The 22,840-nt window shown below is 41.1% G+C and overlaps 1 protein-coding gene across 4 annotated transcripts in view; it reads right to left on the bottom strand.

Moving 5' to 3' along the window:
- hecw1a (HECT, C2 and WW domain containing E3 ubiquitin protein ligase 1a) overlaps positions 1-22,124 on the bottom strand; it is a 57,327-nt gene extending 35,203 nt beyond the window's left edge. For 2 of the 4 annotated variants that reach the window (XM_076971365.1, XM_076971370.1), the window contains exons 1-6: positions 21,925-22,124; positions 11,973-12,030; positions 9,067-9,388; positions 8,845-8,952; positions 7,481-7,575; positions 1,052-1,127 (exon numbers count right to left, since the gene is read on the bottom strand). In XM_076971365.1, the coding sequence (XP_076827480.1) occupies positions 1,052-1,127; positions 7,481-7,575; positions 8,845-8,952; positions 9,067-9,388; positions 11,973-11,999 (628 nt within the window). In that variant the 5' untranslated portion in view covers positions 12,000-12,030; positions 21,925-22,124. The remainder of the gene's footprint in view (positions 1-1,051; positions 1,128-7,480; positions 7,576-8,844; positions 8,953-9,066; positions 9,389-11,972; positions 12,031-21,924) is intronic. The other 2 variants (XM_076971364.1, XM_076971366.1) reach the window with 1 other exon arrangement.
- Between the last annotated feature and the right edge of the window lie 716 nt (positions 22,125-22,840).

The raw sequence follows: 22,840 nt of genomic DNA, 5'->3' as shown, positions 1-22,840 counted from the left end.
GCAAATATACATTCGTTGTAAACTCCAGAAGCAAAAGTGCATCATATTGCATCAACTATCTAAGTCATGTTTTTGTCTACATTAGATGCATCTTTCAGCCCATGTACACCACAAGCAAACCACATAATACCATCACACAATCACCATCTAAGCAGCACAAGGGGGCAGGACTTCAGTCCGTGTACACATTTGTGTGTGCATGTATGTCCATATTTAAGCATTATTCAAGCTCCTACCCATGCCGCGTGTCTTTTTGTTTGTCAAAGAGACGTGATACTAAAGAAAGTTTGAACTGCATTTCAAGTGGACCGCCTACATAAGGCATTTACAGACAGCAACTATACAACCTCAGCTGGGCCACAGTGGTGTGCAGCTGGAACGGAAGAGGAGAAGATGAGAAGGAGAACTACTCAGACGATGATGTTGTTGTCTGCCATCTTCTTGGGGGTGTTACACTACTTTATTTTTTTTAAAGATTAAACTATATAGGGAACTGGGGAGAGGGGGTTGTGAACAAAACAGGCTCTCCACTAAAAGAAAATCGCCAATTGGCACCAGAAAGAGAGAGAGAAAGACAAAGAGAGAGAGAGAGAGAGACAGAGAGAGAGAGAGAATTTGCTGTGGTCCACAATGTACATTCAGGATAAAAAGAAACATTTAAATAAACCAGTGTTAAATTCATAAAATACACCATCGTTCTATTTATACAGCAAGATGGTAGAGATGTGTTAGAGCATCAGAATCTAGGCTGACAGAGATTGAAGCTTAGCAACACCAGTCCTACACAGGCAGCATGGGAACCAAAACTGCTCTACAGGAAGCAGGGCTTAACCCAGACACCACCAACCAATCCTCATTAAAGTCTCAAAGGACCCCTGCATGTCCAGCAGGTGCTGGAGTGCCTCCTCCTTTTATGACAAATGAAAGTCATTTTCTCTAGATCATGGTTTGAAAGAAGGTGTCCACCTTATAGGCAGATGTGTCCTGAGAGGCCAGTGGGATATCTATTTTGTCATAATGCCAGAGAGGAGAAGAGAGGAGGTTAACTCACCTGACAGGGAGAAGCTTATGAGCCTTCTGTTCCCCAGACCTTGAGTGACCTCCTGACTCACCAAAGGCTTTGAAACCTACAGACACAGTCAAATACAGAAAAAGTAATCAAAAATATTCATAACTCCACACACTTCACATAAGGTGATAAACAATACAAAAATCATTGTACTAATACACAGATTAAAACAATATAAACAGAAACAAACAAGAAGTTCCTGTGGTGACTGTCAGCTCCTTCCTTCAATCCACTCTGGTGATTGTCAGCTGCTTCCCTCTATGCACTTCTGCTCACTTCTGCCTGCTCTCCCTGTCAACAGGCCATTCCAGTGGTGCATGGCAGGAGATCAATAGCGTGTGTCCATTAGGCCTGTATTGATCCAGTGTCCAGGAAGAGGAGGACCAGGAGGAGATCTCCAGCTCAGGAGGACAAGGGTAAGACTGCAAGCTCACTGCCACAAGTTGGCTGGCAGCCTGTCCACAGCTGCCCTGTGCCACATGTGAGTGTGTGTGTGTGTGTGTGTGTGTGTGTGTGTGTGTGTGTGTGTGTGTGTGTGTGTGTGTGTGTGTGTATTTAATTAGTCAAAGCCGTCTCCACCTCACATAAAATATATATTTTTATTTCCCTCCTAATCTTGTCGAGCGTTTCAGAAGATTCACACCAATAAATGTTTTCAGATATTACCAACGGTCGATAGTAACTATAGTGTAGCCATTTACAAAGGCACAACAGCTGTGGGCATTGCAATTGAAAAATAAAGAAAAGAGTTGGAAGAGGAGAACAGGTGTGTGTGGCTCTCAAATCACTTGCTAATTCGATTCCCCTGACCATGAAGAGGAGAGTTTCCCCATGACCCAGACACACACTGGTACCAGGTACCAGGCCTTTTACACAGATCTAAAATAATCTGCTGGGTGCCTGAAGTCTCAGCCACTGTATAAATTGTGTTTCTTCTTGATTTATTGGCAAAGATTAAATCATAGTCATAAGGTGACAAGAGTGCCAATGATGAGGAAGTGAATGACCTGCCAGCCAAGGTGTCAATGATAAAGTCTAGTGCTTTTCTGTTTGTGGCTTTGGGGAAAGAAAACTATAAAGTGCCAGGAAGGAAGAGTTTAGATGCAGAGACCTCAGCCAGCCACACAAAACACAACACTGTTGTCCAGCAGACCATGTGAAATATTGAAGATATTTTTCATCTTATCACTTTTATAGCACTTTAATGACCAAGTGAAATCAATATTTGAAAAAAAAAATTGGATCTGAACTTCCTGCTCCACATTTCTCATTATCATTATCAGTGTTAAAACACACAAACAAACAAACAAAAAGCTAAAACATTATGTCACAAATGCTTATGCTGGCACTATGTGAGTTTATAATGGCCATATAAGCATTAGCAAAAAGAAGGTGAGCACCACTGTCCTGCTGGATAGTGTAAAATGAGTTCATTAATTCCAGTAGCTGTGCTTTAGCACAGTCATCAAATCATTTACAGGCAGCCTGACATTGCTGATGCTGTGTGAGGAACTGTTTTAAAAAGATGTATCACCATGGAGGACACTGAAGATGCATGTGTGTGTATGCATTGGACTAGCCACTGGCACCAGAGTAAGAGGAGGAGGGAGGCATCACATGAAGAGGGAGTGTGGTGTGGCCATGAGTCAGCATAGACCAGCAGCAGAGACAGAGCCACGTGGAAACACACAGTACTGTTCACTACCTAGATGTACACACTACCTAAATATATACACTTATATATATATGTATATGTGTGTGTGTGTGTGTGTAGGAAGGGGAGATGCATTCATATCATGTGTGTGCAGGAGGAGTGTCTTTATACTCCATTGTAATACAACAGTAGAACAACAAATCTAAGTAGCGGCTGCAGTGGAGGTGGAGGTGGAGGTGGAGGTGCAGTGACACCACAGTGTATCACTAACACCCACTGCAGGGATGAGGACGGCTTTTCAATAGAGAGAGACAACAAAGAGGCAAACAAGGCCCAGGTGTGAGTAGTTAATAATCAGGTGACTGGGAGTGGGGCAGGAGCTGTGTGTGTGTGTACAACAGAGGGCATGTCCTTCAGATATTCAGATACGCTTTTACACTCATGTATATATATATATATATATATATATATATATATATATATATATATATATATATATATATATATATATATATATATATGAGAGAGAGAGAGAGAGAGAGAGAGTCTAAAGGGCACAGGATTGGGAATACAGATTTAAAATGTAATGAAGTACACAAAGTTTCCAGAGAAACAGGACGTTTTGGACATAAGTCCTGAAAAGTAGATGTTTCTAATATAAACTGATTCCCCCTCTTGCAAATTCAGAAGCACTTTGCTTGCACAGCTGATAAAGCACCTCTGAAATGCCCTGTTTCGATGGAAAACATCAATACAGCTTTTAATATCTCTACATACTTAGTTATACTACTTGTATAATGCATTTTCATAGTATTTTATTATTATATTAATGTATAATGTAATCAGATTCGACATTACAGCCTGGAAGTAACATTCATATACAGCACAAAGTATCTTTTAAAGGGGACCCTACAACATGACAGAATGTTACTCTGCTTTAGGACGGCGCTCTAAGCACGATGGTCTACAGCCTGCCACAATTTCTTTATTATTTCATCATCAGAGCCAGGGTCATTTGATGCTAAAGGACAAGCCGAACAGTTCTGCATGAGTCAGGTGATGCCGAGAGCCCGGCCTGCTGGAAGGCACCTGGCAACACATCTACTGACAATTGAAACCTTAGGTAGAACAATTTCTACTGAAGTTGAACTTGATTTTCACAATATGTACAAAATTACATTTCACTGTAAAATTAGACCTTTCACTGTGGTGACATCTTATTTCAAAAGCACTAAATAAAAGTAATATGTACAATTGTAAACAATAAGCAGTGAGTTTGGACATAATGTGTTGCAGTGACACAGGCAGCCCTAAGAGGGCAAATGCATGCAGATGTCAATGACTTCCACTCCATTGGACATTTCATTTCCATCGGACACCTTGCAATTCCCATTGAAATTTTAACCTCCCGTCATGCAAAACGTAAATTAAAGGATACGGCGTCTAATCTTTGTAGACCAGCTACATTCATATCTCTACTAGTCTGTCATATGAAGTAAGCTTCGTAACAGTTTTACAGTAATAAGAGGCTGTACCTTCACCCAGTCAAGCATCCAGGTGATGGAGCCCTCCCACTTCCTCCTCCTGCCGTCAGTCCAGCGGGGCGACATGGCCGTGCGAGAACGGCACAGCCCCCGGCGTGCAGCTCTCAAGTCCGCAACACAGATTGACCGAGTGGAGCCCATCTACGTAGATGGAGAGCTTGACTATCCATCAGCCTGCCTGACAAGATGCCGTGGTCCCTCACAGCCACACACCTGACCCTGGCCTTTCTGTACCTCCTTCCGACAGCAGTTATTTTTAAGCCCCGCTCCCAGAGAAAGGGCACGGGTACAGCGATCAGGTTCAGGGGCACTCAGCATTTCCGGGGCCCACAAGAGCAGCAGGCCACAGTAACTCAATCTGGTCGTTTAGCTGGATGCTAACCAGGAATAGTGCTATTGAAAGGGCAGTGTTTGATTATGTTTCATGGATGAATTGGGAAAGTTTGGATGAGGTCAGCACGGTAAATGACATTACGGAGACCAGATCAGACAAATACACTGGCATGTTTCTGTACCCTCAAAAAGCTATTTTGTGATTGCAAAAACTATAACCTGATTCAGAAAGAAGTGAGACATTAATCAGTGGTTCATAGGATCAGTAGAGGGTAGTATGAGTAGAGTGAGTAGTATGACCTATATAAGTAGTATGAACAATATGAGAAGTGTGAGTACTTTGGGTTGTGTGACTAGTATGAATAATATGAGCAGTATGGGTAGTTTGAGCAGTATGATCAATATGAGTAGTACAAGTAGTTTGAGTACTATGAGTAGTGTAGGTACTATGTACGAGTAGCATGAGTAGCGTGAGCTTGAGTAGCATGAGGAGTGAGTGGCTTGAGTGGTGTGAATATCATGAGTAGTGTGAGTCATATTAAACGTTATTTTGCAAGGTGACAATACAAAGAGCCATAATGTCCATATTCTCACTAACTACCTGAACAGCCTTGGACAACTGGGCTTTATCAAATGGCCATCGAGCACCTCAACATTTGTGCTCTCACATTCTCAGTTTCTGCTTTAAATACTGTGTGTTGCAATATTTATTCACTAGCTACAAGCCACTAAACCTCGTTTATATCACCATCCCTCTATTTTTTCCACCTTCAGTAAGTGAGGTCATTAAAGAAATTACCCTGACAAAGTCAGGAGGGGCAAAGCTAGGGAAGCGCTGGAGGGTAAAGGGGAGGCAGAGATATTTTCTCTTCACTGGGGAACAGAAGCCAAAAGGTAATTTAGTGGTTATCATGTTTTTAAGAGCGGGCTGGTGTGTAAATGCCATCCCTTAATTACCCGGCCACTACTCATCCTAATTCCTTCTTTCATCCTCTGTAATTCCCTTCTGGCAGTGTAAAGGGACAGGTGTCAGGCAGCATCTCACCACTGTGCCCTTAATCCTGCACACTCACCCAGTCTTTCAGTCTGGTGTCAGGGGAGCTAGCTTCTCAATCATTTAATTACGGAACCAATACCAACCAAAGCAGTAGCTGCCATGTAGATAAAGGTCTATAGTAAAGGTTCTGTGAAGAAGGTGTGGTGTAAGGAAACTGGAACATTGCACATCCATGTATTGGATCTGTAAATAGTAGTCAGGCAGTTAGATTATGGACTTCCTGACAAACAGAACCCAGGTGGAGAAGGCTGGTTATTGAAACTCCTTCACACTGCCTGTGAACCCAGGCACTCTTTGGGGATGTGTTCTCAGCCCCTCTCAGCCCCCTTCTGTACTCCCAGTACACATACAACTGCGTCACCACAAACTGCTTAAATATCGCTTTCAAATTTGCTCATGACGCCACCATTCTGGGCCACATCACGGACGGCAGGGAAATGTCAGAGCACCAGCAGTTTGGTGCTAAGGCAGCGTCTCTGTCTTAACATCAGCAAAACAAAGGCCACACCCCCTGGTACATCAGTGGAGCTGTCGTGGAGAGAGTCAGCAGCTTCAAGCTCCTCAGAGTGCCCCTCCCCCCATCACCCTCACCTGGACCCTCCACACAAACACTGAGGCGAAATCTGCTCATTAGTGACTGCACTTCCTGTAAAGTGACTATACATCCTACGAAGGCTTCGCAAGTTAGTCTTCCTGCCAACATCTTAACCAAATTCTACAAATCACTTGCTTGATGCACCCGGTCAGGAAGCACTCTGTAGTGCATTTGCAAGGTTGGGTAACTGCTCAGTCTGTGACTATAAGGCCCCTTCAAAGAGTCTTGAGAACAGCTGGCAACAATCACCCAGGCTTCCGAGACATCTTCCACACATGTTGTCTAAGGAAGGGCCTTCCAATCACCACAAATCACCACAGACTGCAGCCACCCAGCACATGGACTGATAACCCTGCCGTCAGGAGGCGGGCGGTATCCCAGCATTCAATCCAGAAGCAGCAGTCTGAAGAACAGCCTCTACCTGCAGGCCATCCTGAATCATCCGTCATCCACTCACCACTCAACCTCCCACTCATCCACTCCAGCTTCCAATAACACTGACGGCCACACAGACACTCACAGACAATCTCGTCTTTAGTCTCCATCACTGTGGGCACATTTCAGTATTTCTAATAGCAGTATTTTCTTAGTACTGTCACTAAAAGCCTATCTCAGTGTAATACTCCATATACCTAATATTGTGACACCATTGTGACAGCTTGTTATAACCACATGCACTGAGCTTCATCTGCTCATTGTAATCTTCTGTGTCTGCAGGACCAATACACTGCATACAGCTGCACACTATTTATGCAGACACCCACACCTCACACACACACACGCACACACACACACACAGGCACATACACACTCTCTCTCTCTCTCAATAATATACACATTCTAACTATGTAGGCTACAGTGTCCAAAGTTCCAAAGTTAGGATCCTCACTTACGCCCACATAACCAGAACATATACTTCTTACATTCTGTATTTTCTCTGCTCATCTACATACGGGTTTATAGTGTTTTATTTTTGTAGATAATCCTCACTGCTCATGTCCTGTGTGTGCTTGCTGCTCTGTGCATTTTATATACCACAGCTTTAACACATAGATAAAAAAGCCACATCAAATTTGATCCTATTTATTAAATAAGAGTGCTAAAAAGTGATGAAGTGTCATATTATAAACTGATCAATCAGCCATAAAATCAGCCATACCCCTTACTCATGTGGTGATTTGTGTGTGTGTGTGTGTGTGTGTGTGTGTGTGTGTGTGTGTACACTCACAGTAACAGAAGTGCTCCTTACAGTCACACAGGGTGTTGTAGCTCTCAGTGCTCCACTCACTCCATGGTAATACTTGAAACACACCTTGGTCTCTGCTGCATGATGAAAGAGGAAACTGGTCAGAGAAGGTCAGAGAGGACCAGCAGGCAAGAAATATACTGAGATCTGGGTTTTAATGACTGAGTGAGTGGAAAGTGACTGGATGAGTTTGGGTTTTAATGACTGAATGGGTGGTAGGTGACTGGATGAATGAAGGGATGAATATGTCAAAAGGGAGATGGAGACAGTGGAAGGGTGAGCCAGGCTAAACATCTCAAGTGTGGTTACTACGCCTTCTAAAAATGGGGAGAGCACCATAAGTGTTCCTGTCACACTGCACCCAGCCTACTTCACCAAGCAGCCCACACCTGGCCTACTGTCAGCCCGCTGTGCAGCAAATCCCCCTTTTAACCACTCCTATTTGCATTTAGGAGAGTCATGGCAATGCATAAGAGTTCCAGATAAAATTGTGTACAGCACTGACACACTTTGCAGTCTGTGCTTTTGTAACATTTTTAATGGCTTCTAGTCCCTTAGACTGTCTGACATTGTGTTAAAATGTGTCATTAATAGTTAGATACATTTAAGTTACTCTAGGAATTACAGTTACTGAACAATTAAATTTTTTTTGTTAATTTTGCCACATAGCAGCATTATTCTAACAGGAAAGAAACAACCTGCCTTCCACAGTCTGTCAGTGCAGACACAGTTCTGCTGGAAGAAAAGAACATCTGGCTGGGATTCCATATGCACAGAGACACATTTTACAGGCACTGGTGCAGCTGTCTCTAAAGCGCTTTGCCTTTCTAGTTCTTCACCTAGGGATAAGGCATACTTAGAGCAGGAGTGAGGGATAAGTCAACACAAAACATCAAAATGCAAAACAATCAGTATGCAAAATAACAGACCAAATTCCACTGCAGGCCGCTTCATCTGCATAATCAAGCCACTCTAAATGACATAATGACAACATGCACTATAACGCAAAAGACAAGATAATAAGAACAACAGTTACAGAAAAGTCATTTTCCTGACAGGGAGGATCTCATGGTAAATAGATGATGGTGACCTGACATCTGAAGATGTTCTGATCATAGTAACAGATTCTTTGGATCTTTCCCATGGATGGATGGATGCCTGGATAGATGGATGGATGTGCCTATGTGTCTAACAGATAACTAAGTTATAGACTGTTAATTTAATCCGTTTCTGCATTGAAGCACAGCAAGGTACGAGTTGTGTCTGCTAAATTCTGCGAGATGAAGAGAATGACAAAGAAAAGAAGGGAGAGAGAGAAAAGGAAAGAGACACTGGAGAATCCTTACGTTCTACAAAGTATGAACTGGCATCGATCTTCCAAATGATCTGCCCTTTCTGGGATCCATTCACCCCACGGTTCTTGTAATCCAGAAAGTTCTCTGAAAGAACCTCACCTAGAAAAAAAAAATTAGATACATGTAGACACAAAATGCTCTAATCTTACCAAGAATCAACAAACTGATCAATCATTTTTCATCCTTTACACAAAATAATGTAAAATAACTCACCAACTAGGTACATGCCTATCCAGTCTCCAGCATCCACCTCCTCTTTGATGTCCCAGCAAATGAGGATATCCTGGGACTGGCCGATGCAGTAAAGGGAGGTGCTGATGGTGAGGGTGGAGCGGCTATGCAGCGAGACCAGATCTGTGTCACTGGTGGAGCGAGGCAGGGTCAGGGGGTCGGGGCTGGACTCGTTGCTGGAGCAGTATGGCTCAGCGGCGTAACTATAGCGCACCCCGTCCTTGCAGTGGCGCCGAGAGTTCTGAGGGCTTCGCGATGGAGATGCCATGGCGGCCAGGCCCAGAAACCGGTTCTGGTACAGGTTCTGCAGGCCAGGGACACAGAAGGACATGATCTTAGTCAGATGTCTGGGTTTGGGTTCAGCCTGTGATGGGCTGAATGGCTAGCATCATAGGTGCAATCTGAAAGGGCTTTTTTAAACAGTAATGATGTATATGTTAGGAAGAAATGCCTATAAAAAGTGTTGCAAGTTAATATTAGTTATATGCTAATTCGTTTTATATATAAGTGCCTTTTAATAGTTTCAGAACTAAAAGACTAGAATTTTTCAGTTTCTTAAGAAAAAGTTAATATACGCTGATGTAAATGAGGCGTTCAGTTTGTCTGATTTAATGAGTACTGAGTGAGATGTTAGAGAGAGATGTTTTTTTTTCCCTTGATGCAGTAATAGGATAAGCAGACTCAGAAGCAATGAAGCCTCTGGTCTTTGACATTGTCTGCCTCTTCTAAGGTTTAACACAAATCACTATAGTATGTCAAGGCCCTTTGCTCTAATGTAGAACTTTGTGTGGGTAAAGTTAATATCAGCAAGACAGCTCCAGATAACAGATACATGGGGTGTAGCACATTATAGTATTTCTAGAAACTATGAATGTGTTCGACATTGGAACGAGACACATCTATGCAGTCATAGACACCAGTAACAACCATTTGAATGACAATTACTTAAAATTTCATGATACTTTCCATTAAATAGGAATAAAAAATAAATTGAATTAATTACATTACTGATGCATTGGTGCGATAATTGGTACATCATTGATGAGGATTGTAATGACAGCTTTTGGCAGGGTATTTTGGATATGGGGAGAATGTTTATGACATAATACTCATTTTACATTTTTTAATAACTTAGGCATGATTAGTATTGCATTTAGTTTATTCATAGGGTGTATTCTTGCAGATAATTAGCACTCTTATAAAGAATAAAATGAAATGAACACAATGTGCTCTGTCTCCCCCTCCTCTTGCATACATTCACACGCACGCGCACATGCACTCTCTCAATAATATACACATTCTTACTACACAGACTACAGTGCCCAAAGTTCCAAAGTTAGGATCCTCACTTATGCCCACATAACCAGAACATATACTTCTTCCCCCTATATATTCTGCACTTTCTCTGCTCATCTATATAAGATCATATGGTGTTTTAGTTTTGTAAATAATCCTCGCTGCTTTTGTCCTGTGTGTGCTGCTCTGTGGTTTAACAAAGTCAAAGTATAGCATTTTATATATATTATATACCATAGCTTTAATACATGGAGAAATGTATGAAACACCAACACAGTCAGCATTAAAAGATAAATCATTGGGGATTATATGTCTTAATTAGTATTAAGACATATGATAATTTTTACATTGGAGTCATCACTGTAGAATCACAACTGTCATTTTGAGTACAGTACTTTTATAATAGTGTGTTTTGACATTTTTTCCCCATTTTTTTAATACAAAAAAGACGTTTCGTAATTTTGGTGTGGTAAGGGATACTAAATTAACAGATTTATACAGTACGTACACATACATATACATACACACAGCACAATTATGACATCCATAGACAGTGACTGTGCATTGCATTTCTCTCTCTCTCTTTCCCCCATCTCCCTCCCCCTCTCCCTTTTTCATTCCACTTGAATGACCTACTGGAAGGCCCATTATCATAGAAGGGGGTGGAGCCTCAGCTTTAAGAGCATTCTTGGACAAGATTATTCTATAAAACACTTGGTGGTTTATAGAACTTGACTTCTGGTGTGATCAACCAAGCTTTCCTGCCAAACACTTTCCACACATGCCTCATGTTTATGCCCGAAGTCTTAGGATCAGGTGGCAGGCAGAACAAGACAATTCTGCAACACGCCCTGATCTCTTCTTGTGCATGGGCAGTGTGGGTTGGTGTGATTTACATAGAGTCTAGCATCCGTGTGATCCCAAATTCTACTCTTCATCCACCGCCATTTTATTAAGGAAGCCCCAAGAACTCAGTATTGATTCCCTGCTGAATTCCCCAGACCAGCATCCCTAGCCTACTACTTTCCAGTTGATCAGGGCCTTCATAATACACCAACAAGCTCCTTCACTGCCAGACACATTTTCAGATGCTGTTTCTGGTCATTTGCTGTTCTGCTTTCTCAGAGGACACTCATATTAGCGTGCTTGTTAAGGGCCTGAGTTCACACAAAGAACACTTCCACTGTCTACATCTGGGCTTGCAGCCACACTTCTCACAGTGACTTCTGGTCCAGTCTGCACTGCCATTCTGATCCTGCTTCCTGGATCTCAAACAAATCTCTACTCAAAAAGCTGCAATCATTTGACCCTATCACAAAAAACATGCTTTCTAATTTCTGTAAAATAAGAGGACAAATGCACACACGCACGCACACACGCGCACACACACACACACACACACACACACACACACACACACACACACACACACACACACCTCACACCTGGACCCACACTCACACCCACTTACACACATTCAGATCCCCAGATGACCGCATTGCAACCTAATGGTCGCGCAGGGTGGTGAAAGCTGGATGAGGACGATGAAGAGAATGATGAGTGCGTTCAGCAAATGGAAGGAAAGCACTGACCTTAACGCTACACAGGGGCAGCAGCATAATGACTCGCTAACTCAAAGCACAGCAAATCCTATGGAGGAGGTCAAGAAGTTATTGACACACAGGTTCCAACTGGAGCACTCCCAGCTGAGAGACCAATCATCATCAACACATTTACAGAATTAGACTACAGGTTGCTTGTTTGTAGTCTGGCTGTTCAGAATAACAGTAAAACTGAGCAGAAATACTGAACATCAATTCAATCCATAGGTGCATGATTAAAAGTTCCAAAGAATCAAACACAGCCGTGATCTTACACACCACGAGAAAGACATGGACATGAGTCAGTGTTTCCCAGACTCCCAGAATGTTGTAAAGTTTAGTGGTTTATAGGAAGCTGGGGTTAGATTACTTTTAACCAGGTAATCAGTTGAATCAAGTGTGATAGAGAATAGAAACTGTTATATTGCTAACAAGTGTAATGCATTCAAAAACCAACAGACACATGAACTCAGACATTAACAGACACAGAAAAGGCAAAAAGATCAGCACCTATAAAAGAAAGTTAGGCAACATTTTAATGAGAGAAAGCAGTTCTTCAAGAGTTAAACTATGGCAAATCAGTGCAAATGAGAAATAAATGTGGAACAAACCAAGGTGTTTTCTGTTCATCAAAATGTTTCAAATGGGTTTTAGTAGAATCAGTTTGTCATAATGGACCATACATTAATTATAATTACATCATAATATCTATATACACATACATCACATCTATATATAGCATATGTATTTATAGCATATATAAATATGTAGCTGACTGCACTCATTAATATTTATTCAGAAAACGATCATGTAATCAAGACAAAATAATGATTATTATTTTTAGTTTTTTATAAAACTATATATATTATATATATATATATATATATATATATATATATATATATATATATATATATATATATATATATATATATATATATATATAAATAAAACATTAATGGAACGAAAGAGACAAAGACACAATGAGGCTAATGCATTGTTTGTAAATGGTGGAAAATGTGTCTTGCAAAAGTGCCCTTATTGTTAAGGAGTTCGCTGAAACTGGTCTCTCTGTCTCCTGCATAGCTTTACCCTCGATGGAAAATCTATCTGTGGACTTAGCAAGAGCTGATGGGTGCACAGCCAAAAGGAAACAGACACACTAATTAGATTTCAAGGATGTCTGAGACAGAGAAAATGTGCTCCATGATAACATTACAACCCTCGATAGCCCACAAGAATATTATCCCACTCTCAGTTGTGGCTCTCTACATTATTTAGGTGAGTTAAGTGGCACAAGAGATTCGTAGCTCATCAGGTTTCAGATAAAGAGGGGATGCGTTTCTCTTTTCTAATGCTGGGACAGTTCACTTTTCTCACCACTGGACTTCCTGTAACAAGGCAAACTGAGCTAGCCAAGAATAAAAAGGAGACCAGCTATCACTGCACGCCTTTCAGTGCTGCTCCTGAGCACGGCAAGAACTCCTGTAGACTGTGTAGTGGAGGAGTGTAGACACTGTAGCGACACTGAAGTGAATCAGCGTGTGACTTTAAAGAGTTTTTATATATTTTTTTATTTGATTCATTGCTTCCCCTGCTGCAAATTAAAGATAACGAATAAAATGCAACATGAAAAAATAAATAAATATATTTATTTAGATAAATAACATGCTGTTTTTTTATGCCATTTGAAAACCATATTGCCAGTCCACTTTATTAGTACTTGACTGTCCATAAATTTAAAAATGCCTAACTAGCCAACATAGTTCTTACTGTGGGACACCACAGTACAACACCATATCATTAAAATCATACATAGCCTGACAGGACTCAAAACAAAATAAAACAAGGACAAAACGTTTCACAAAAGTAACACACAAAAGATTTCAAACCATAATGCAGTCGATACAAATAACTTTGGTTTTCAAGCATGTAAAGAATATCATGTCCAATTTCATCTAATGTAGTTTCATAGAGAATATACTTGAAAATATGGGCCATAAGGGTTTAAAATCTTACAGTGTAAATGCACAATTTTTTGCAGGAAACATTGTTATATTGTACAGTGAGTAACACTGATTCTCAGTAAAGTGCAATACAGTTGATTTGTAGGATAGTTGAGCTGCTATAGCGGCGCACTCAGTCTCCCTCAGCAGAGAAAAGCAGCGTTTGCATGGATGTCCTGCCTGTTCAGCTGATACTGAACGCTGAAGGCAAACAATACACACTGTGACTTCACAAACATACGCACACATAGAAATGTTTGTGCTCATGCAAATATTGCTGAAAACATGCACACATGATCTCTCTCTCTCTCACACACACACACACACACAGCATTCACAACAAGGTTCCAGCCTCTTTCAGCATTCCCAGTGGAGATCCTCATGCTACTCTTACCAGTCAGGTTAGAGCTCAGTGGACCTCATTAGCATCATCAACATCATTGTTCACTGTGGATTTAGAGTTTTCACGGCAAACAACCACCAGGGGGATGAAAAGCCATAGTGAGCATTTTGCTGCATCTGCTATTCCTTAATTAAGCCACATAATCACATTTAAGAGCAAGGTTTTAATTTAGTACACTTTAGGTGCTCCACTCATGACGCTGAAGATGGATAATTACATTCACTCTCATGGATTAGATTCTTAAAGCTACTTTCTCACAAGGGTCATGTCATGCTCCAGGCCACACCCAGTCAGACACACACACGCACGCACACACAGCCAGCCAGTCTCCATCACCCAGACAATCAGACACCTCCAACCAGTTACTCAGCAGCCCATCTAACAATCATATTACTCATTAATTTCCATGCTCCCAATCCCTCACATAATGATCTTAACATTCACCTGCAACTTACTTTACTTTTCCAATTTAAGCCCATAAGTGCTTCCAGTAAATGCTTTTTTATTTGTCTTCTATGTCCTCTAAAGGACCCTGTAACTTCTTTATTGTCAATTCAATTTTCCTGTTTGCTTCTTTACATTTTGCCCTCAGTTCACTCATCTTTTGCTTTCCTATGTTCTTATTTAAAATCAATTTTATCATGTCTCATTTGAACCTCACTCTGTCATCAAAATGTCACATTATACAAAGCTGGACTCTTGAAGCAAGTGAGATCATCCTGCATTGAAGCCTCTAGGGGGTGCAATTGGTGGCAACAGCAAATGCTCTTTGACAAGGGATAATTGCTTGGGCAGCTTCATACCAGCACTAACAAGTTGATCAGCTGTGTGGAGGCTCTCCATGAGCCCAGCTAGTACATCTGGTACTGCTGTCTCCTCTCATGATAGTGGAATGCACTAATACTGCATTGTATGTAATCTGTACCATACTGGTCACCAGCAATTAGTGTTTCATCACCCTAAGTGGGGTGGAGTGTCCAGTAGAGCCCTGCTGTATCTACAGCAAGATGGAAGTTTTTGTATAGGGGTTTGAGGCAACATCCAAGCAGAGTTCACCTCCAGAGAGGAGGCCTGGACTTGGACTCATGGAGTTGAACAAACCATCTCTGTGGAACATGTCCGGAAAGGGAAATGTCCCTCTCGGTTGACATTCACCTCCAAATATGGTGCAACAAGCTACCCCAAGGAAAGTCCATGCAACTGGGGTAACCAACCAGTCTGTGGACAAGAACAGGTGAAGCTTCATCTCTCTGTCTATCCTTGTTGTCCCTCTTCAGTGAAACAAGCTCAAGTTGGGGCTAAGGTGAGCAGCATACCTACCTCTCTTTTTTCTTTTTCACTGCTGTCTTTTCATGTGCCAGGATCACTGTCTGTCTATCTCAACTATCACTGATTTAGGAGCAGTGGGAGAATCAATCAATCAATCAAATTTTATTTATATAGCGCTTTTTACAACAGTTGTTGTCACAAAGCAGCTTTACAAGTGCCGAGTCCTAGCCCCCAGTGAGCAAGCCAAAGGCGACAGTGGCAAGGAAAAACTCCCTAGAGTTGTAATGGACTGAGGCCTGGCAGAGAAGATAGAGATGCTGCTGCTTGGCAGTATGGATAGTAGATGGAGGTTCTCTGGGGACAGGTTATATTAAACCCATAATACACTTCCAAATTAGCACCACCCACCATGAGCAACTTTATTTTTGATGCCCCATGCATCACATTATGTCTCCCATGGTTATGCATTTACAACCCAAAACTAATATAGATGCAGCAAGTCATTTCATGGGCTAAGGAGCATATCATCCAATGGTACTCCCATATTTTACACAATCTTGCCCCTCTGGTCCACCAACAAGTTTCCCAATACCACCTTAAAAAGGACCTGTCCAAGGTTTTCACCTTTTTTTGTCTTTTTGTTTTTGAAGAAAAAAAACTCAGAGGGCTAAGGCCTTGCATAGACTACAGGTCTGTCCCCAGCTCCGAGGTGCTTACTAATTGACCAGGTTAGACCATCACCCAGTGGCCCAGACTGTGTGGCATAACTTCCAGGGCTTCTTGGGGTTTTCAAATTTCTACAGGTGCTTCATAAGGTCCTTTATTTTCAAAGAACAACCCACCATTGACCTCCTAAAGCAGAGTTGGCTTATGTGCATAGTGGCAGCAGAAAAGGCTTTAACTGTGTTGAAAAAGGCATTTACCAATGCTCCTGTCCTGCAGCATCCTGAGCCCACCCAGCCTTTTGCCATATATTTGTATACCTTGTGGGAATAGGAGCAGTACTTTTCCAGCACTCTAGAACTGACCTCAGGCTAAAGCCTTTCCAAAACAACGTCCGTAACAGAGATAAACTACTGGGTGATCAAGCTGGCATTTGAGGAGTGGTAACAATGGCTGGAGAGAGCCCAGCACCTGTTTGTGAAGCTTCCACTACCTCTGGACTGTCAATAAGCTCAACTCCAGGTGTGCCCTCTGGCCGGTGTTCTTCTCCAGGTTCGTTTTCACCACCAACTACTGACCCTGGTCCATGAACATCAAGACAGAGGCTCTAGCCACATATTGCACATGCTAGTGGCATACTACTGGGGGCCATCCATGCAGCAAGATGTAGTGAAGAATGTTGTGTTTTATCGTTGTCGGGAACAAAGCGCCATGTACTCCACCAGCAGGGAAGGCTGCTGCCTCTGACACCCAAGAGACCCTAGGGACACATCACTATTGAATATCTTGGGTAGTACCACCATTATATCAGTTGGTTTTCACAAGATGATTCATCCCCCTTCCAGCTCTCCCTACAATCTGGGAAGCCACCATGCTCCTCCAACATATCTTCTGTCAGTTTGGGCTGCTTGAAGACATTGTGTTAGGTATCAATTCATGTTGAGTAAGGTGGGAATCCATGGAGAAGTTGAACATTACAGTGAACATGATGTCAGGGCTTCACCCACTGGAATAAGTGGAATAGCCAAGTAGAATGAGTAAACCAGGAGCCGGGCAAATTCCTGAAGTAAAACTATCAGCAGTATCCTAAAAGTTGGAGCATCTACCTGTTGTAGACTGAGTATGCCCAGAAGTCTCTCGACTTGACATGACATTCAAGTGCCTCCTGGGATACTAGTCCCCAATGTAACCTGCTGACTAGGGATGCACCGAAATGAAAATTCTTAGCCGAAACCGAAAACCGAAAATTAGGAAACCAAGGCCGAAAGCCGAAAACCGAAACACCGAAATAGCCTACATTATGCCAATTATTAGTAACATTGGATTTATGGCTAACCTCACTAAAATCAAGGCATTGCTATTCAAAGAATAAATCAAATTCTTTATATTTATTTAGCACTGACATTACAGTAATGCATATTATAAAATAAAATTAGTGGTGGGCCGATAACGACGATAACGCTGACAACGGCCGACCACTAATTAAATTTAACTCGCTTGCAGACCGTTTTTATCTGAGAGGATAAATATATGTATTTTATACGAGTTAAATTTAATTATAACTGACTGGCCTGAAAGATAAATATAAATTCTCTCATAAAAACGTGACGTGAGTTGCAACAACATTAAACAGCTCAGGTAAACACGCTTCTGAGAAATGTCGTCTGCTCGGCAAAACATAACGGGGCTCAATGTGCTCTATTAGCCTACGAAATCCCTACGACAGAGAACGGCTGATCGTCTAAGGCAACGAGTTCCATAATTTTTGGTGTAATGTCTTTTGCCTCGGCGCCATCACTGGAAAACTTTTTTGCTAGCTTTATCCAAATAAACACGTGCAGGTGGCGACTTTTGCTTGCGTCATCACAGCACATTGTTTCGGCCGTGTTGTTTCGGTGATGAAAGTATTTCGGCCGAAAACCGAAAATGCAAATTTAAGCCATTTCGGCCGAAAATTTTCGGTGGCCGAATTTTCGGTGCATCCCTACTGCTGACCCAAATCTCCTGGATTTAACCATGAGATAACCCAAATCTGCAGGTCAACCATGTATTTCATGTCTCTGTACTAAAGTCCTTCAATACTGGTCCCTTGGATAATACTGAAACAGGATTTGGTCTCCCTCCACCATCTGGCATCAGGGTGAACCAGCACTGTTGGACTCCAGAAGACAAGGGAGAAAGATCCAGTACTTGGTGCACTGGGAGGAGTACAGACCTGCAGAGGGGTGCCAGCCACCCAGATCCTGGTAGCATCTTTTCACTGCATCCATTCATCCACTCATTACCCAGGTTGCTCCTGACCTTTGGAAATACTTGGGGCACTGTCAAGCTCTGGCCACCACCCAGCCAAACACACTCAATCACCCAAACAAAACATGGCCAATCTCCATAACCCAGCCCTTGACACCTCCAACCTGGTAATCTCCAGATAATCTCCAGATAATTCCCATTGACCGATCACACTCATTCATTTCCATCTTCCCATTCACTCACTCACTGATCATTACTTTCACCTGCACCTTGTTTTATATTCTGTATTTAAGCCCACAGGTGCCTCTAGTTGATGTGTTGGCCTTCTTACCTCCAAGACTCACATGTCTTTGTCCATTAACCTTTTCTTGTTTTTTTATTACAAGTCTGTCATCAGTTTACTGATCTTTTTGTTCTTCAGTCAAAAAATCACACCTCACTTGTGCTTCACTCATTCATCAAAAATGACAGAAATGGTTTTATTCCCATTTATGGTCGCACCTCCAGACTTCTATAAAACAGTCTCCTACCATTGGGTGATTTGGAAGTCATTCTAACACCATCCATGCTGAAAGTTGAAGCCATACAGTGGTCCTGGCAGTTTCTGACGGCTCTAAAAGCTTGCGCTATTTTGTTAGGCACTTTTTCTATGAATTTTTTCAGAAGGCTTTTTAGCAGGAAATAGAAAGGCTGTGCAGCTATGCTATTGTGACTCGGGGGCACTGGAACCTTCTTATGTATTCACACACCAAATAAAAGAACATTTGATATATAAAGCAAGGATCACCAAATGCAATTTTTACTGTTTTACTAATCGATTCATTTTTTAAACTAATCCGTTAATGTGACATGCAAATTGTACACATTTTCATTCTGTGCCTCAAATTAGCAAGTGATTAGTGTGGTCATTAATAACTACCAATCTTTGAGATCTTTAGTTTCTATAATTATACTGCATTATACTGTAGATTAAAATATATTTTGCTACCATATTTTATGGTGTAAATGAATTAATAGGCCATTAATACATTAATCTTGAAAATCACCAGAAAACAAATTAAGTTTTTGGTATTCACTTGGTGAAATGATGTGACCCAGACACATTTGGGGAGCTTGCAGGGAAGGCGTAGGTAGTGAAGCGTGACAGTGTTCGTGCAGCGTAGGACCGCTGCATATATAGGTCAGTTCCTCTCGTAAGGAGTCCTTATGAGGTCATCAGGCAGCGCCTCCGGCAATCTCTCAGCCACCCTATTATGTTTGGAGCTTTGTAAAAAGGCAAGCCATCATTACTTGACACACAAAATGTATTTCTAATTTTTATGCACAAACGTAACAGTTTTTAGACAGATAGCATTTGCTCTCACAATCTGCAACATTTCAAGATGTATACTTCTCAAGGAGTCCATACGTGAGAAATGCACAATTAAATCAAATCTCCCTTTATTGGATCTATGCAGCACCAGGACTGCTTAAAACGGTGGAAACTCTGATATAAATTGACCAGTTATTAAAGGAGTACTATGGCCATGTGATGCATAATGTCAATATAAATACACATACTCCAGTTTGCCTGATTCAGCAGGATTCCAGCGTGCCCCCAAGATTGGAAACATAGATAACTGATCTTCCGAGTTCTTCCAAGAACAGTCACTGCATCACTGAGATGGAATTACTCTTGTATTTTAATATAAAGACCAATTACTCCATTACTCTTGTACTTACAAAAATATCCAATCACTGAAGCAAGATGTCTTCAGTGATGCAAAATGCCATCACTTCCCACATAATTATAAATTATCTCAAATAATAATTTATGATGTTCACAAATTATCATTGTTGCATAATTATTAGAAACAACAACAATAATATAAAATACTAATATTTAGAAAGTGGGTGATGACTAAAATATTCTTTATACTCTTTCCACATTCTGTTAATCACTTTTCTCTCAGTATTTTCTCCCTTCCACCTAGTCATATTGTGCTTTTTTTTCATAGGATTTTTGTAAAGTGTCCTTGGGTACTAGAAAGGTGCTATATAAGTTTAACTTATTATTATTATTTGTAATGACTCATACTATTAACTTCCCAGTAAGTGCCGTTGGAAACTCTGATACAAGCTGTCCAGTTATAAAATGAGTACTATGACCATGTGATGTGTAATGCCAATATAAATACACATACTCCAGTTTCCAGACACCCCTCTAGAGTCACTGTGCTTTGACTAGGTGGATCCACTAGGTCCTTTCTAATTACCTGAATAATCCATTCATCCATCCATCCATCCCACTTTATCCTGCTAGTTGGGGATTAATATATGACTTTCCATTTCATCGATAATCTGAAACATACAATAAACATCTTCTCCAATCATAATTAATTTTTGGAGCTAACCAACATTTATTGGTTTGTAATGTGATCTTCAGTGTGTATAGGAACAAGTCACTGAACACTCAACCAACCTGCATTACACACCTGACTCAGTTGCCACCCTCATCAGCTCATGATACTTAGCTGAGTGAAATCAGATGTGTTAGAGCAGAAAAACAAGTAAAGTTGCACACTAAACCTGATGCCTTTGTAAACTGTGGATTTGGGAAATATTTATATTCACATATAAAATGTGAACATTTAATTAATATTTTCACCAGTAAAATCATGGGTATAGTGGCATTAGGCACTAGAAGGTTACAATAATTATTTGCAACATTTGTGGGTGCAGTGCAACCAGCCTAATTATGGTAAAGGTCAATGCGAAGGCAAGGTGCTTATCTAGCTAAAAGCATCACATAAAGGCTTAATTCTGGACAGATTAGGCATAATAACTATTAAAACTAGACCAGATCCAGAGGTTATGGTTCATTGCTGGCTAATGGTTTATAATGCTAAGAACAAACAAACATACCAGATACGCAAGGAACCTACTGCATACAAGGACACAACATCTCTTTCTGTGCTGATATTTCTTTTGTCCAATGTATATATTACCATTATCGAAGAAAGCAGTAATATGCCTCGCATCGAACTTTCTTAGAACAATATACAAGAATCACTGATTAGTAAGGCTGTTACCATGTGACTGCTGCCTGGGAGACATTACAAAGGCACAGATGCTGTAGGTTTGCGGTCAGTAGAGTCCCCTTAAGCGGAATCATCTGCGGTATCAATAACGGCAAATCAAGAAAAACAAACTTTCAGACTCGTAGTCAGTCAATAAATGAAGCACGGCTGACAACCTAACGGCGTTTCTCACGTTTAAATCCATCCGTGTTGTGACAGTTTACTCTCGCTCTGTTTGATCACGTAGCTACAGGGAGAAAAGCGTTAACACTTAGAACCGCAATGTGACCTACCTGAGACAACAAAACCTGCCTGTGAATCATATTCTCAGAGGCGATCATCCTAAGAGCTACACGGCGTCCTCTCGAATTCCATGTTTAGCCGTAAACAACGGACAACGGAGGGTCCTCGGCTGGATTGCCGCTTCATCTCCACCTGCTCGTGGTCCGTTGAGGACCAAGGACAGCAACCAATGAATGGCCGCCATTCTCCCCCATGCACCGCTTTGACTCCGCCTCCCGACAGCTTCCATCCACACATGTGCCGTCAGGCCAATCGAACGTGTCATAACAACTGCCACGGAGCTGTTTATTTATTTATTTATTTATTTATTTATCTGGATAAAGGATAAACACATACATCTAATCCTAGAATTAAATGCTGCTATTGCAAATTATATTGATAATAATTAAACGTTATGCTGCACTGCACCAACACTTACCCTTCTTAAATCAGAGGTCCTGATTTATTTGAAACCTGAACCACTGACTTTCTTTCTTTCTTTCTTTCTTTCTTTCTTTCTTTCTTTTCTTCCATTAATTCACCCCTCCTCCTCCACCCAGGCTTTTAAATTCAGTCATCTGATCGGATTAATCAGTTAATTTTAATTAACTCCAAATTACAATATAAACATTTGTTCAGCACACATTAACCTGCATGTCTTCACCTCATCACACCAGTTAGGATATATCAGATTTTCTATTCCCTGGCAACAACAGTATTAACTAATTACAAAATTAATCATAATTAGCATAATATCAAACACTAATACATCATTCACAAAGTATACAAACATCTAATTCATAGAAATAGACCATATTCAAAGGAGGACATGTATCAGAACAACAAGCAGGTGTTGTGTATTTGTTTGATTCTGAATGTCTCCCTTGTTTGTGATGTTTGTTTGCCATAAGCATTTTTTATTTGGAA

The sequence above is a fragment of the Brachyhypopomus gauderio genome, chromosome 13 (genome assembly GCF_052324685.1).
Source record: "Brachyhypopomus gauderio isolate BG-103 chromosome 13, BGAUD_0.2, whole genome shotgun sequence".
Lineage (NCBI taxonomy): Eukaryota > Metazoa > Chordata > Actinopteri > Gymnotiformes > Hypopomidae > Brachyhypopomus > Brachyhypopomus gauderio.
This window is presented reverse-complemented; position numbering and strand designations above follow the sequence as displayed.